Source organism: Columba livia, chromosome 1, assembly GCF_036013475.1.
Source record: "Columba livia isolate bColLiv1 breed racing homer chromosome 1, bColLiv1.pat.W.v2, whole genome shotgun sequence".
NCBI lineage: Eukaryota > Metazoa > Chordata > Aves > Columbiformes > Columbidae > Columba > Columba livia.
The window spans coordinates 152,382-166,750 of NC_088602.1; the positions used below are offsets into that span (position 1 = coordinate 152,382).

Here is a 14,369-nt window from a genome sequence, read left to right on the forward strand (position 1 = left end):
GCCCCCGCTCCCCGCCCAGGGCTCGTGCGGTGCCGCCGCGCCCGGTGCCGCCCCCGCCGCTGCCCGCGCGCCCACGCGCCCTGCCCGCGGCGCGGAGCCGGAGCCGGTGCGGCGCGGCGGGCGGCCGGCAGGGGGCGCTGGCGGCGGGCGGCCCGGGGCGGAGCCCACGCGCTGCCCGCTCCCCCGAGCCGCCGCCCTGCGCCGCCGCCGGAGCCGGTAAGGGCGGCCGGGCCGCGCCGGGCTGGGGACGAAGCGGGGCCGGGCTGCGCGTTGGCGCGGACAAGGCCGGGCGGGTCGGGCCGGGACGGGCGCGGGTCGGGACAGAACGCGGTGGGGAGGGACGGGTCCGGCCGCGGTCAGTCCGGGCTGGGCCGGGCCGGGGGCTGAGGGGCAGCGGCCGGGGCCGGGCCGGGGCTGGGACAGGCTGCGAACGGGGGCGGGATTGGGGCGGCAGGGCTGGGTTCGAGCAGGCTGGGCTGGGCCCAGGTGTGGCGGGAGCTGGGCAGGGGCTGGGCCGGGCCTTAGGCCGGGCCCGGCCTTGGGCTGGGTGATGGGGCCGGGCCTGGCCTTGGGCCGGGCGCTGGGGTCTTGGGTCAGAGCTCCTGAGCAGCGGGGCGGGCAGCGCGGGGTGCCCCGGGGCTCTGCATCGTGGGGACGGGCCAGCGCGGGCTCAGTGGGGCCAGCGTGGCCACTTGGCCGCGGGGGTGGATGCCCCTCGGTTCGGGCAGGGCAGGGGCTGGGCCACCGGCAGCCCGGCCGGGGCCAGCGCTGGTGCGGGGCCAGCGCGGCAGCCCAGGCCGGGCAGGGGCACGGCTGCGGGGCCGGCAGCGGTGACAGCGGGGCACGAGTCCCGCGGGGCTGGGGCAGGATGGGGTGTCGCTGGGGTCCCGACCCTGGTCCTGTCCCAGCTGGCGGGTGACCGATCTGGTCTGGGGGCAGCGCTGCCCGCCCTGGGGCGCTGGCGGGACCCGCAGCACGCCGGCCGGGGCGCAGGGCAGGGCTGCTCCGTTCTCCGCAGCGGGTGAGCGGGAGCGGGGCCGGTGCTGCCCCGGCGGTGCCAGAGCTGCTCCTGGTGCCTGTGGGGCTCCCCGGGGCTCCAGGCCATGGGGCCGGTGTCCTGTGTCCCCCGCCCCGCGGAGCCGGCCGGGGCATGCGGTGCCCGCGGGGCCAGCCAGCCTGGCAGGGCGGGCGGGGTCCCGCTGCAGCGGGGCGAGCACCAGCCGGGGGCAGCGCGCTTGGCCTGTCCCTGCGCTACGGGACCCGCGGAGGGCAGCCCCGCGTCCCTGGCGGTGCCACAGCACCGTGTCCTTTCCCGGTGCCGCAGCCCCGCGTCCCTGGCGGTGCCACAGCACCGTGTCCTTTCCCGGTGCCACAGCAACATGTCCTTTCCCGGTGCCACAGCACCGTGTCCTTTCCCAGTGCCACAGCACCATGTCCCTGCCCGGTGCCACAGCAACATGTCCCTGGTGGTGCCACAGCAACATGTCCTTTCCCGGTGCCACAGCAACATGTCCCTGCCTGGTGCCACAGCCCGGCGTCCCTGGCGGTGCCACAGCCCCGTGTCCTTTCCTGGTGCCACAGCCCCGCATCCCTGCCCAGTGCCACAGCACCATGTCCTTTCCCGGTGCCACAGCACCATGTCCCTGCCCAGTGCCACAGCCCTGCATCCTTTCCTGGTGCCACAGCCCCGCGTCCCTGGCGGTGCCACAGCACCATGTCCTTTCCCGGTGCCGCAGCCCCGCGTCCCTGGCAGTGCCACAGCACCATGTCCTTTCCCGGTGCCACAGCCCCTCGTCCCTGGCAGTGCCACAGCCCTGCGTCCTTTCCTGGTGCCACAGCCCTGCGTCCTTTCCCGGTGCCACAGCCCCGCGTCCCTGGCAGTGCCACAGCACCATGTCCTTTCCCAGTGCCGCAGCCCTGCATCCCTGGCAGTGCCACAGCACCATGTCCTGTCCCGGTGCCGCAGCCCCTCGTCCCTGGCAGTGCCACAGCCCTGCGTCCTTTCCCGGTGCCACAGCCCCGCGTCCCTGGCAGTGCCACAGCACCATGTCCTTTCCCGGTGCCGCAGCACCGTGTCCCTGCCCGGTGCCGCAGCCCCCGGGCAGGAACGTACGCAGGCGCGGCGCTCGGGGTGGTGCAGCCCTGGCTCTCGGTGACACTGCTGCTGTCAGCGCGGCAGATGAACCAGCGGTGCTCTGGCTCTGGGCTGTCTGTGCGGTACAGTGGAGAGAGGGGGAGCCTCTGGACCTTTGGGGTCCCAGTGTCTCGAGTGGACGCTGTGCTGAGCTCAGCCAAGCTGGGTCAGAGCTGGGACCGGGCGGGTCTGCGGAGCTGTGGGTGCCATGCAGGGTGGTGCGGGGGCTCCCCCCGCCCGCTCCCCCCGGAGATGCGGGCACACGGGCCTGGCTGGGCCTGCAGATAAGCCCGCGGATGCCAGATCTGCTTCCTGCGCGCTGCTGGAGGCGGCCGGGAGCTTCCCCTCCGTCCCCAGCCCGGCTCCGTCCCCAGCCCGGCTCCGTCCCCAGCCCGGCTCCATCCCCAGCCCGGCTCCGTCCCCGGCCCGGCTCCGTCCCCAGCCCGGCTCCATCCCCAGCCCGGCTCCATCCCCAGCCCGGCTCCGTCCCCAGCCCGGCTCCGTTCCCGGCCCGGCCTTGTCCCCAGCCCGGCTCCGTCCCCAGCCCGGCTCCGTCCCCGCGGGTTTCCGCAGGGCTGCCGAGGGGGGCACGCAAGGCTCCCGACCCGCTCCCCAGGAGCCTCCCCAGCAGAGGGGCTGCGGGAGGCGACGTCCCGGCCCCAGCGCCGCGCGTGGAAAGGGGGCAGGAGCGCCGCGCGTGGAAAGGGGGCAGGAGCGCCTCGCCGCAGCGGGACCCGCGTCCTCACACCCCCGCTCCCTGCAGCGAGAGCCGCGATGGACGACATCTTCACGCAGTGCCGAGAGGGCAACGCGGTGGCCGTGCGGCTCTGGCTGGACAACACCGAGAACGACCTGAACCAGGGGTGAGCGGGACGGACCCGCCGGGGCCGGGCGCGCTGGATGGGGCCGGGAGCGCTGGATGGGGCCGGGGGCGCTGGATGGGGCCGGGGGCGCTGACGGGACAGGGGGCGCTGAATGGGGCCGGGGGCGCTGACGGGGCCGGGGGCGCTGGATGGGGCCGGGCGGGCTGGATGGGGCCGGGCGTGCTGCATGGGGCCGGGGGCGCTGACGGGGCTGGGGGCGCTGGATGGGGCCGGGCGTGCTGCATGGGGCCGGGGGCGCTGACGGGGCCGGGGGCGCTGACGGGGCCGGGGGCGCTGGATGGGGCCGGGGGCGCTGACGGGGCCGGGGGCACTGACGGGGCTGGGGGCGCTGGATGGGGCCGGGTGGGCTGGATGGGGCCGGGGCCGCTGGATGGGGCCGGGGGCGCTGACGGGGCCGGGGGCGCTGACGGGGCAGGGGGCGCTGAATGGGGTCGGGGGCGCTGGCGGGTCCGGGTCTCGTTTCCGCTGCGTGCCCGGGGCGGGGGCTGGGATGCGGCTCCTCCCGCCGGAGGAAGTTACCGCATCGCTGAGGCACGAGCGCGGCACGTCCTGCTGCCGCTTCCCCGGCCGCGGCTGCACGGGGCGCGGGTGGGAGCAGCTCCGGCCCCGCGGTGACCCGGACCCGGCCCCGGCCCGGGAGCGCTGCGGCTGCTCCCGCTCTCACGGGAGCCGGGCTCTGCCGGGGCTGACCCGCGCCCTGCCCCACATCTGCCCCACGGAACGTCCCCTGCCCCACATCTGGCCCACAGCACATCCCCTGCCCCACATCTCCCCCACGGCGCATCCCCTGCCCCACATCTCCCCCACGGCGCATCCCCTGCCCCACATCTGCCCCACGGAACATCCCCTGCCCCACATCTCCCCCACGGCGCATCCCCTGCCCCTGGAGCTCCTGCGGGACCTCGGCAGCGTGCCCAGGCCGGGCACAGGGTTCGGGCGGACCCGCTGCCCGCACCGATGGCCCTTCAGGGCCACGGCAGCGTCTCCCGCGCTTGTGCCGCCCGGCGCCCTGCAGCGTGTCTGCCGGTCCCTCCATGGCTCCGGTCACACCGGGCCGGCCCGTCCGCGGGTGGTGCCTGAGGGACAGGGGCTGCTGGCTCTTGCTGGGCACCTGTCCCAGGGTACCTGCCTGGGGGGCAGCTGGCCCACCTGCCCGCCTGTCCGCCTCTCCTGCCTGCCCTCCTGTCCTGCCCTCCCGCCTGTCCTGCCTGCCCTCCTGTCCTGCCTGCCCTCCTGTCCTGCCTGCCCTCCTGTCCTGCCCGCCTGTCCTGCCCGCCTGTCCTGCCCTCCTGTCCTGCCTGCCCTCCTGTCTGTCCTGCCTGTCCTGCCTGTCCTGCCCTCCTGTCTGTCCTGCCTGTCCTGCCCTCCTGTCTGTCCTGCCTGTCCTGCCTGTCCTGCCCTCCTGTCTGTCCTGCCTGTCCTGCCCTCCCTGCCTTCTGCATGCCCTCCTGCCCACCTGTCCCACCTGTCCCGCCTGTCCTGCCCTCCTGTCTGTCCTGCCTGTCCTGCCCTCCCTGCCTCCTGCATGCCCTCCTGCCCTCCTGCCCACCTGTCCCGCCTGTCCTGCCCTCCTGCCCGCAGGGAGGTGCGGGGGCTGATGGGGACACTGCTGGGGAGCAGATCGGTCACCCCGGGAGCTGCAGGGCCGGGGCGCACCCCCGCCAGGCCTGGGTCTCCTTTTAAGGCCGGGCCGGTCTCCTCCTCCCTTACTTGGGCAGGAGCAGCGAGCGGGGCCGGGGGAGGATCCGGCTCTGCAGCGCTGGTCCAGTGCGGGGAACACGGTCTGGTGGGGGCTGCGGGGCCCTGCTGGGGCAGGACAGCGGGAGAGACACCCAGCCTGTCCCTGTCCCCGCTCAGCCTGTCCCTGTCCCTGTCCCCGCTCAGCCTGTCCCTGTCCCCGCTCAGCCTGTCACTGTCCCTTGGCCCCACTCAGACTGTCCCTGTCCCTTGGCCCCGCTCAGCCTGTCCCTGTCTCCTTGGCCCCACTCAGCCTGTCCCTGTCCCTGTCCCTGTCCCCACTCAGCCTGTCCCTGTCCCCACTCAGACTGTCCCTGTCCCTTGGCCCCGCTCAGACTGTCCCTGTCCCTTGGCCCCGCTCAGCCTGTCCCTGTCCCTTGGCCCCACTCAGCCTGTCCCTGTCCCTGTCCCCACTCAGCCTGTCCCTGTCCCTTGGCCCCGCTCAGCCTGTCCCTGTCCCTTGGCCCCGCTCAGCCTGTCCCTGTCTCCTTGGCCCCGCTCAGCCTGTCCCTGTCCCCACTCAGCCTGTCCCTGTCTCCTTGGCCCCGCTCAGCCTGTCCCTGTCCCTTGGCCCCGTCCCCTGGGCTCGCAGCCGGTGTGTTGTTGTGTGGGCACAGGGTGACACGTCCCGGCCGCGGTGCCACGGGCAGCCCCTCCCCGCGCTCGGCCCCCCGCCCGGGCAGGGCAGGACGCGGCGGGCAGGCGGCTGAGCCGTCCCCGTCACCTGCGCAGGGATGACCACGGGTTCAGCCCCCTGCACTGGGCCTGCCGCGAGGGCCGCTCCAACGTGGTGGACATGCTCATCATGCGCGGGGCGCGCATCAACGTGATGAACCGCGGCGACGACACGCCGCTGCACCTGGCCGCCAGCCACGGCCACCGCGACATCGTGCAGAAGGTGCGTGTGTCCCCGTCCCCGGTCGCAGCCGAGCGGGACCCGCAGCCCTCGTCCCGCGCACCGCGGACGCGCTGCCCGCTGTCACTTGCTGGCGTCCCCACCTTGGTGCGCCCCTGGCGTCCCCCACGTGCAGCCCCAGGGCTCGGTGCTGGGGGACAGAACCTGCTCTGGCTCACCGGGCTTGTCCCCCGCCCCAGCTGATCCAGTTCAAGGCGGACATCAACGCCGTGAACGAGCACGGGAACACGCCGCTGCACTACGCCTGCTTCTGGGGACACGACCAGCTGGCAGAGGTGAGGGGGCCACGGGCAGCAGTCGGGAGGGGGCACGGGCCCGGCAGGAGCCGGGTGTGCGTGGGGGGGCTGCGGACAGACCCCCAGCTGCTGTCTCCTCCCTCAGGACCTGGTGGGCAACGGCGCCCTGGTCAGCATTGCCAACAAATACGGCGAGACGCCCATCGACAAAGCCAAGACCCCGCTGAGGGAGGTGCTGAGAGGTAGGAGGGTCCCATCCTGACCCACAGCCAGCTCCCCCTGCGGCCCTGCGCTCCTCAGCGAGCTCCCCGTGCCCACCCCCCGTGCCCACCCCCTCGTGCCCACCCCCCGTGCCCACCCCCCGTCGTGCCCCCCTCCCCGTGCCCCCCTCCCACGTCCGTGTGTCCGCAGAGCGCGCCGAGAAGCTGGGCCAGAGCCTCACCAGGATCCCCTACAAGGACACGTTCTGGAAGGGCACGACCCGCACGCGGCCCCGTAAGCACCGAGCCCCGGTGGGAACGGCTGAGAGCGCAGCCGGGCGGGCTCTGGGGACCCCGTCTGCAGGGAAACGGCCCCTCCGGGAGGTGGAAACCCCCTCCCCAGGGCTCCTGGCGGGAGGGGGTCCCGCTGGAACCGCCTCCGTGCGGACTCCGGAGGAGGCTCCGGGAGCCACGCGCGTCTCCTTTCTTACAGGGAACGGGACTCTCAACAAACTGGCTGGAATAGACTTCAAGCAGCTGAGCCTGAGCCAGAGGCTGAACGAGAACCAGTCGGGCGAGGTGCGCGGCCCCGTGCGGCGGTTGGAAAGCCTGCCCGCGCGGACCAGGCTGCCAGCGGAACCGGGACACGGCGCTCGGAGGCTCCGGCTTCCCGGCGCGGGCCGGCCCGCAGGGCAAGCGCTGCCCGGCGCCGGTGGCCACGGCTCGCTCCCGCGACTTGCCGTGGACCCGAGGGTCCCGTGGGGCTGGGAGGGGCTCGGGGACCGCGCGCGTGCCGCGGTGACTGGCTCCGTGTCCCCGCAGCTGTGGAAAGGGCGCTGGCAGGGCAACGACATCGTCGTCAAAGTACTGAAAATCCGGGACTGGACGACCCGGAAGAGCCGCGACTTCAACGAGGAGTACCCGAAGCTGCGGTGAGCACCGCGCCGGCGGCTCCGCGGGCTGGCGGCGGCCCAGGGACACAGGACGCCCCGCCAGGGCCCGGCAGCGCGAGGAGGGGTGGGCAGCACCCCCTTCTCAGGGCTGTGCTTTCCCTTGCAGGATCTTCTCTCACCCCAACGTGCTCCCGGTGCTGGGCGCCTGCCAGTCCCCCCCGGCCCCCCACCCCACCGTCATCAGCCACTGGATGCCCTACGGCTCCCTCTACAACGTGCTGCACGAGGGGACGAGTGAGTGCGGGCGGTGGCAGCGGGGCAGAGGGCTGTCCCCCCCCCAGCTTGCTTCCCCATGTGTTTGGGGGAGCAGGGACCCCCCAGCTGCAGCAGCGGGCTGGGCCGGGGCTGAGCCCCGGCTGCCATCCGCACACCCTCCTGCGCCCGCGTGCGGAGCCTGCCGGCGCCACCCCCCCTGCGGGTGGCATCACCCCTCACGTGGGCCCCTCGCCCTCGTGTCGCCCCCTCACCCTGACGTCACCCCCGTGTCCCTGCCCCGCAGACTTCGTGGTGGACCAGATGCAGGCGGTGAAGTTCGCGTTCGACATCGCGCGGGGCATGGCGTTCCTGCACACGCTGGAGCCGCTCATCCCGCGCCACCACCTCAACAGCCGCAGCGTCATGGTGAGTGCGGCGCCGCGGCGCGTCCCGCGGCCGGGCAGGGCCGGCTCCCGAACCCCGCTCTCCGCAGATCGACGAGGACATGACGGCCCGGATCAGCATGGCCGACGTGAAGTTCTCCTTCCAGTGCCCGGGCAGGATGTACGCGCCCGCCTGGGTGGCGCCAGAAGGTGAGTGCCCGGGAGCCGGCCCCCGCCCCTCGGCCCCGTCCTGGCCCCGCTCAGCCCCCGCGCTGGTCCCCGCAGCCCTGCAGAAGAAGCCGGAGGAGATCAACCGGCGCTCGGCCGACATGTGGAGCTTCGCGGTGCTGCTGTGGGAGCTGGTGACGCGCGAGGTGCCCTTTGCAGACTTGTCCAACATGGAGATCGGCATGAAGGTGAGGAGAGGGCCGGGAACGCCAGCCAGGCGTGCCGGGCGGAGCCGGGGGGCCGGAGGAGAGCCCCCGCTCCTGCTCCGGGCTCCTGATCCCGAACTGCTGCGCCCTGCTCCCAGGTGGCGCTGGAGGGGCTGCGTCCCACCATCCCGCCCGGCATCTCCCCACACATCTGCAAGCTGATGAAGATCTGCATGAACGAGGACCCGGCCAAGCGCCCCAAGTTTGACATGATCGTGCCCATCCTGGAGAAGATGCAGGAGAAGTAGGCGGGGAGGCGCCTCCCGCCACCCGACGCTGCCATGCTTCCCTCCCCGCCCCCCCAAGTGCCTTCTCACCCCAGTGCCAAGGGGAGCCGGGAGTGCCCCTCACCCTGAGCCGGCCACGGACACGGTACAGACACCGCTGCCCTCCCGGAGCTGCCCCGCAGCCCTCGGACCGCAGCGCCCGGCTGGCAGCACCAGCCCCGGCTGGCAGCACCAGCCCCAGCTGGCAGCACCAGCCCCGGCTGGCAGCACCAGCCCCCACGCTGGCAGCACCAGTGCCCGGCTGGCAGCACCAGCGCCCGGCTGGCAGCACCAGCCCCCCCAGCTGGCAGCACCAGCGCCCGGCTGGCAGCACCAGTGAGTGCCCGGCTGGCAGCACCAGCCCCAGCTGGCAGCACCAGCGCCCGGCTGGCAGCACCAGTGCCCAGCTGGCAGCACCAGCCCCCACGCTGGCAGCACCAGTGCCCGGCTGGCAGCACCAGCCCCAGCTGGCAGCACCAGTGCCCGGCTGGCAGCACCAGCCCCCACGCTGGCAGCACCAGCCCCACGCTGGCAGCACCAGCCCCCCCGGCTGGCAGCACCAGCCCCCCCGGCAGCTGCGGGCACAGCCTGAGGAGCCCCAGCCCCTCGCGCGGCTGGAGGGGCTGCGCCCCGCCCCCTCCCCAGCGCAGCTCACTAGTTCTGGGCCCCGGTCCCCCCGGCCAGCGCGCCTGCTGCGCCCAGCACCGCCCCAGCTTCGCGCTTCACTGTCACTGTTTCCATCCGGGCCACGTGGAACAGCCGCGGCACCACCAATAAACGTTTGTTATGAGAACCGGCTGCTGGGGGGTGTCCGCGGGAAGGGAGGGCGGAGGGGGGCTGCTGACGGGCTGCCCTGTCCCGGGCGCCGGGTCTGCGCCAGCCCCTGGTGAGCGAGCGATGGAGCCGGGGACGGAGCCGGGTCTGTCTGCGCAGCGCCCGGCGCTGCCCCTGCCGAGGCAGCAGGACGCAGGGAGGAGGAAGAGCGGGGGGCAGTCCCGGTGCCCTGCGCTCCCTGCACCCCCGGGGTAGGAAATGCCCTCCTGGAGCCGCAGACGGCGCACCCAGAGCCCCCAGGCTGGGAGTCCAACAACCCCTCTGCACCCGCTCCCCCGCACCGGCCCCCGGGCCCAGCGCTGGCGCGGTGAGCGGAGCCCGGCGGCGCAGCCCCGTGCCGCGGCACACCGGGACACACGGAGACCTGCCCGGCTGTTTAATGGCACCGAACTAACCCCAGAAAAGCTCCCAGTGACAACCCCTCAGTCTTTATGTGAAGTAATGCGGCTTTTTCACATTGATGCCGTATTCCGCAAGTGCTGGCGTCAGGTCTTCCATGGTCAGCGTGTATTTCTTATCCTGCGGGGACAGGGAGAAGCGTCAGACACGGTGAGGCCGGTCGACGCTGCCGTGCGTCCCTCCAGACCGCGTGGGTTCCGCGTTTCCCCTACGAGCCACGGTGACCGGCACGTCTCGACTCCCACACGCAGCCGCACGCCAGCGCGGGGCCGTTCACCGGCTCCCGAGCGCCGTTCACCGGTTCCCGAGCGCCGTTCACCGGCTCCCGAGCGCCGTTCACCGGCTCCCGAGCGCCGTGTGTGTCTGCTCTGTGCCCACGGCTGCTCCGCACACAGAAATGCACTGAGCGTTGCTCAATGCCATGAATCACATCACCCCCGTGAGGCCCCGGAACACAATGACCGGGAGAACTTCCAGGAACCATCACAGAATCACAGAAACCTAGAATGTCAGGGGTTGAAGGGCCTGGAAAGCTCATCCAGTGCAATCCCCCCATGGAGCAGGAACACCCAGATGAGGTTACACAGGAAGGTGTCCAGGCGGGTTGGAATGTCTGCACAGAAGGAGACTCCACAACCCCCTGGGCAGCCTGGGCCAGGCTCTGCCACCCTCACCCCAAACAAGTTGCTTCTCATAGTTAAGTGGAACCTCCTGTGTTCCAGTTTGAACCCATTACCCCTTGTCCTGTCCCTGGCTGTCACCAGAAGAGCCTGGCTCCATCCTCCTGACACTCCCCCTTTCCATATTGATCCCCATGAATGAGTCCCCCCTCAGTGTCCTCTTGTCCAGCTCCAGAGCCCCAGCTCCCTCAGCCTTTCCTCACACGGGAGATGCTCCACTCCCTCCAGCATCTTGGTGGCTGCGCTGGACTCTCTCCAGCAGTTCCCTGTCCTGATGGAGCTGAGGGGCCACAGCTGGACACAATGTTCCAGGTGTATCGCTACACGTTTGCTCCCCGTTCACGTTTGTCTCCAAGCAGCAGTTCAGGCCGTGGCCCGAGGGGGCGCACAGGGCTGCAGAGCCCTGCTCTGACGAGGTGCTCATAACCACACGTTCTGTGAGCCCGTCAAAGCATTTCCCCCAATTCCCCTGCCCGGCTGGTTTTCCCCAGCCTGCCTTTCACAGCCCGCAGCGTGCCAGCGCGCACGCCGGCCTGCAGGAGCACAGCAGGAAAGCCTGGCCAGGCGCAGCGAATGGCGGCGAGCTCGGCGCCTGCGGCCCCGGAGCTCGCTCCCCCGCCGCCGACCGCCCCCTCTCACCTTGCTCTTGTTGCGGGAGCTGCCCGAGGCCGTTCCCTTCATCTTGCAGTGCTGCAGCGCGTCGTTGGCGATGTCAGAAATAAACTTCTGTGCGGCCAGAGAGATCAAGCGGATGCTGCCCGGCAGAGAAGGGACAGTTCCGGACAGGGACCCAGGGACTGCCACCGGGGCCCCTATCGGACCCTGCACGGGGCCCTTGAGGCCACGCTCTGCCCCACCCGCTGTCACTTACATGCGTGGGTCGGAGGCCTCAAATCCTGCTCTGTTGAGGTAATAGCCCGTGACAGCGTCTGGGATCTGCGCAAGAGAAAAGCTACAGGAGCTCAGCGTCCCTGCACACAGCCCGACCCTGCACACAGCCCGTCCCTGCGCACAGCCTGACCCTGCACACAGCCCGACCCTGCACACAGCCTGACCCTGCACACAGCCCGACCCTGCACACAGCCCGACCCTGCGCACAGCCCGACCCTGCACACAGCCCGACCCTGCACACAGCCTGACCCTGCGCACAGCCCGACCCTGCACACAGCCTGACCCCATGGCAGCCTGACCCTGTACACAGCCCGACCCTGCACACAGCCCGACCCTGCACACAGCCCGACCCTGCACACAGCCCGACCCTGCACACAGCCCGACCCCGCACACAGCCTGACCCCATGGCAGCCTGACCCTGCACACAGCCTGACCCTGCACACAGCCCGACCCTGCACACAGCCCGACCCTGCACACAGCCCGACCCTGCACACAGCCCGACCCCGCACACAGCCTGACCCTGCACACAGCCCGTCCCTGCACACAGCCCGACCCTGCACACAGCCCGACCCTGCACACAGCCCGACCCTGCACACAGCCCGACCCCGCACACAGCCTGACCCCATGGCAGCCTGACCCTGCACACAGCCTGACCCTGCACACAGCCCGACCCTGCACACAGCCCGACCCCGCACACAGCCTGACCCCATGGCAGCCTGACCCTGCACACAGCCCGTCCCTGCACACAGCCCGTCCCTGCACACAGCCCGACCCTGCACACAGCCCGTCCCTGCACACAGCCCGACCCTGCACACTGGCAGGCTGTCCCTGAACACAGGATGTTCCCATGCCAGCCTGTCCTCGTGGGCAGCCTGTACTCTGTGCTCAGCCCGTCCCTGCGCTCAGTGTCCCCAGCTCCCAGCCCGTCCCCGTGCTCAGTGTCCCCATCTCCCAGCCCGTCCCCGTGCTCAGTGTCCCCAGCTCCCAGCCCGTCCCTGCGGTCACAGTGTCCCCATCTCCCAGCCCGTCCCCGTGCTCAGTGTCCCCAGCTCCCAGCCCATCCCCGTGCTCAGTGTCCCCAGCTCCCAGCCCGTCCCCGTGCTCACTGTCCCCAGCTCCCAGCCCGTCCCCGCGCTCAGTGTCCCCAGCTCCCAGCCCATCCCCGTGCTCAGTGTCCCCAGCTCCCAGCCCGTCCCCGTGCTCACTGTCCCCAGCTCCCAGCCCGTCCCCGTGCTCAGTGTCCCCAGCTCCCAGCCCATCCCCGTGCTCAGTGTCCCCAGCTCCCAGCCCGTCCCCGTGCTCACTGTCCCCAGCTCCCAGCCCGTCCCCGTGCTCAGTGTCCCCAGCTCCCAGCCCGTCCCCGCGCTCAGTGTCCCCAGCTCCCAGCCCGTCCCCGCGCTCAGTGTCCCCAGCTCCCAGCCCGTCCCCGTGCTCAGTGTCCCCAGCTCCCAGCCCGTCCCCGTGCTCAGTGTCCCCAGCTCCCAGCCCATCCCCGTGCTCAGTGTCCCCATCTCCCAGCCCATCCCCGTGCTCAGTGTCCCCAGCTCCCAGCCCGTCCCCGTGCTCAGTGTCCCCAGCTCTCAGCCCGTCCCTGCGGTCACAGTGTCCCCATCTCCCAGCCCGTCCCCGTGCTCAGTGTCCCCAGCTCCCAGCCCGTCCCCGCGCTCAGTGTCCCCAGCTCCCAGCCCGTCCCCGTGCTCAGTGTCCCCAGCTCCCAGCCCGTCCCCGTGCTCAGTGTCCCCAGCTCCCAGCCCATCCCCGTGCTCAGTGTCCCCAGCTCCCAGCCCATCCCCGTGCTCAGTGTCCCCATCTCCCAGCCCATCCCCGTGCTCAGTGTCCCCAGCTCCCAGCCCGTCCCCGTGCTCAGTGTCCCCAGCTCTCAGCCCGTCCCTGCGGTCACAGTGTCCCCATCTCCCAGCCCGTCCCCGTGCTCAGTGTCCCCAGCTCCCAGCCCGTCCCCGCGCTCAGTGTCCCCAGCTCCCAGCCCGTCCCCGTGCTCAGTGTCCCCAGCTCCCAGCCCGTCCCCGTGCTCAGTGTCCCCAGCTCCCAGCCCATCCCCGTGCTCAGTGTCCCCAGCTCCCAGCCCGTCCCCGTGCTCAGTGTCCCCAGCTCCCAGCCCGTCCCTGCGGTCACAGTGTCCCCAGCTCCCAGCCCGTCCCCGTGCTCAGTGTCCCCAGCTCCCAGCCCGTCCCCGTGCTCAGTGTCCCCAGCTCCCAGCCCGTCCCCGTGCTCAGTGTCCCCAGCTCCCAGCCCGTCCCTGCGGTCACAGTGTCCCCAGCTCCCAGCCCGTCCCCGTGCTCAGTGTCCCCAGCTCCCAGCCCGTCCCCGTGCTCAGTGTCCCCAGCTCCCAGCCCGTCCCCGCGCTCAGTGTCCCCAGCTCCCAGCCCGTCCCCGTGCTCAGTGTCCCCAGCTCCCAGCCCGTCCCCGTGCTCAGTGTCCCCAGCTCCCAGCCCATCCCCGTGCTCAGTGTCCCCAGCTCCCAGCCCGTCCCCGTGCTCAGTGTCCCCAGCTCCCAGCCCGTCCCCCGTGCAGCCCGCACCGTGGGTGTGTAATCCTCCAGCTGCATCAGGAAGTCGACAAGCGGCGTCGTGGACACCACCGGCTTCACGTCCCCGTTGGCCGCGCCGGGTGGCACGTAGACCCCGTTGGACATGGCCCCTTCCGGGGGGGCCGCGGCCACTGCGGCTGAGACGGGCGCTGCGGGCACAGGGCTCAGCGGGCACAGGGCTCCGCGGGCGGCTGTCCCCAGCGGCTGTCCCCAGCGGCTGTCCCCAGGTCCCGGCCCGGCGCTCCCGACGCCCCGGACCGCGCGGACGGTTGCGCTCGCTGCCCGGGCTCGGGCGCGCTCACGGGCCGCGCGCCCCGCGGACCCCTCGGCGCGCAGGTCCCGGCCCCGGGCCCCCCCGCGCTCGCGCCGCCCCCTGCCCCCCCGCGTGCCCCGGAGCCCGGTCACCCCGCGTGCTTACCGGGCCCCCTCCCGCCGGCCGCTCCGCCCTCGGCCCCCCGCGCCGCGCCGCCCCCCGCGCCCGGGGGCGCCCCGGGAACGCCGCTGCCGCCGGCGGCCGGGCTGGGCTTGTTGTCGGCGGCGGGCGCGGGGGCCGGCGGCGCGGGGGCGGCCGGGGCCGGGGCCGCGGGATCCAGATCGGCGCTGCCGCTCATCGCCCGACACCGCCCGCGCGGCCCCGCGCCTGCGCGCGGCCCCGGTGCCCCGCTGGCCCCGCCCCGCC

The 14,369-nt window shown here is 72.6% G+C and overlaps 2 protein-coding genes across 6 annotated transcripts; one reads left to right on the forward strand and one right to left on the reverse strand.

Annotated features, from left to right (window-relative positions):
* Window positions 1–16: 16 nt before the first annotated feature.
* Window positions 17–9,131, forward strand: ILK (integrin linked kinase). Of its 5 annotated transcripts, none has more exons than XR_010471844.1 (14): window positions 26–216; window positions 2,898–2,997; window positions 5,488–5,653; window positions 5,851–5,946; window positions 6,053–6,149; window positions 6,319–6,402; window positions 6,601–6,686; window positions 6,930–7,039; window positions 7,167–7,294; window positions 7,560–7,681; window positions 7,749–7,848; window positions 7,924–8,054; window positions 8,171–8,817; window positions 8,880–9,131. XR_010471844.1 is itself a non-coding variant. In XM_065059571.1 (13 exons), exons 2-13 carry the CDS (start codon window positions 2,909–2,911, stop codon window positions 8,318–8,320), a joined length of 1,302 nt encoding a protein of 433 aa, XP_064915643.1. In that variant the 5' UTR covers window positions 17–216; window positions 2,898–2,908; the 3' UTR covers window positions 8,321–9,131. The 5 variants fall into 5 exon arrangements, 2 of the variants coding, with proteins under 2 accessions (XP_064915643.1, XP_064915444.1); XR_010471851.1 differs by having other exon boundaries at window positions 8,171–8,737; XR_010471825.1 differs by having other exon boundaries at window positions 8,171–8,496; window positions 8,595–9,131.
* A 402-nt stretch (window positions 9,132–9,533) lies between these two features.
* TAF10 (TATA-box binding protein associated factor 10) lies at window positions 9,534–14,358 on the reverse strand. The gene is made up of 5 exons (XM_065059946.1): window positions 14,109–14,358; window positions 13,682–13,839; window positions 11,123–11,187; window positions 10,891–11,005; window positions 9,534–9,691 (listed from the first exon to the last, which is right to left on the reverse strand). The coding sequence occupies exons 1-5, from the start codon at window positions 14,299–14,301 to the stop codon at window positions 9,602–9,604; spliced, it is 621 nt and encodes a 206-aa protein (XP_064916018.1). The 5' UTR covers window positions 14,302–14,358; the 3' UTR covers window positions 9,534–9,601.
* Window positions 14,359–14,369: the final 11 nt, after the last annotated feature.

Coding starts and splice junctions, on each gene's coding strand:
- ILK (XM_065059372.1), top strand. CDS start 2,909: ATGGACGACATCTTCACGCAGTGCCGAGAGGGCAACGCGGTGGCCGTG. Junction 2,998..5,487: donor GAGAACGACCTGAACCAGGG/GTGAGCGGGACG, acceptor TCACCTGCGCAG/GGATGACCACGGGTTCAGCC. Junction 8,055..8,170: donor ACATGGAGATCGGCATGAAG/GTGAGGAGAGGG, acceptor CCCTGCTCCCAG/GTGGCGCTGGAGGGGCTGCG.
- TAF10 (XM_065059946.1), bottom strand. CDS start 14,301: ATGAGCGGCAGCGCCGATCTGGATCCCGCGGCCCCGGCCCCGGCCGCC. Junction 13,840..14,108: donor GGCCGGCGGGAGGGGGCCCG/GTAAGCACGCGG, acceptor CTGTGCCCGCAG/CGCCCGTCTCAGCCGCAGTG. Junction 11,006..11,122: donor GAGGCCTCCGACCCACGCAT/GTAAGTGACAGC, acceptor TCTGCCGGGCAG/CATCCGCTTGATCTCTCTGG.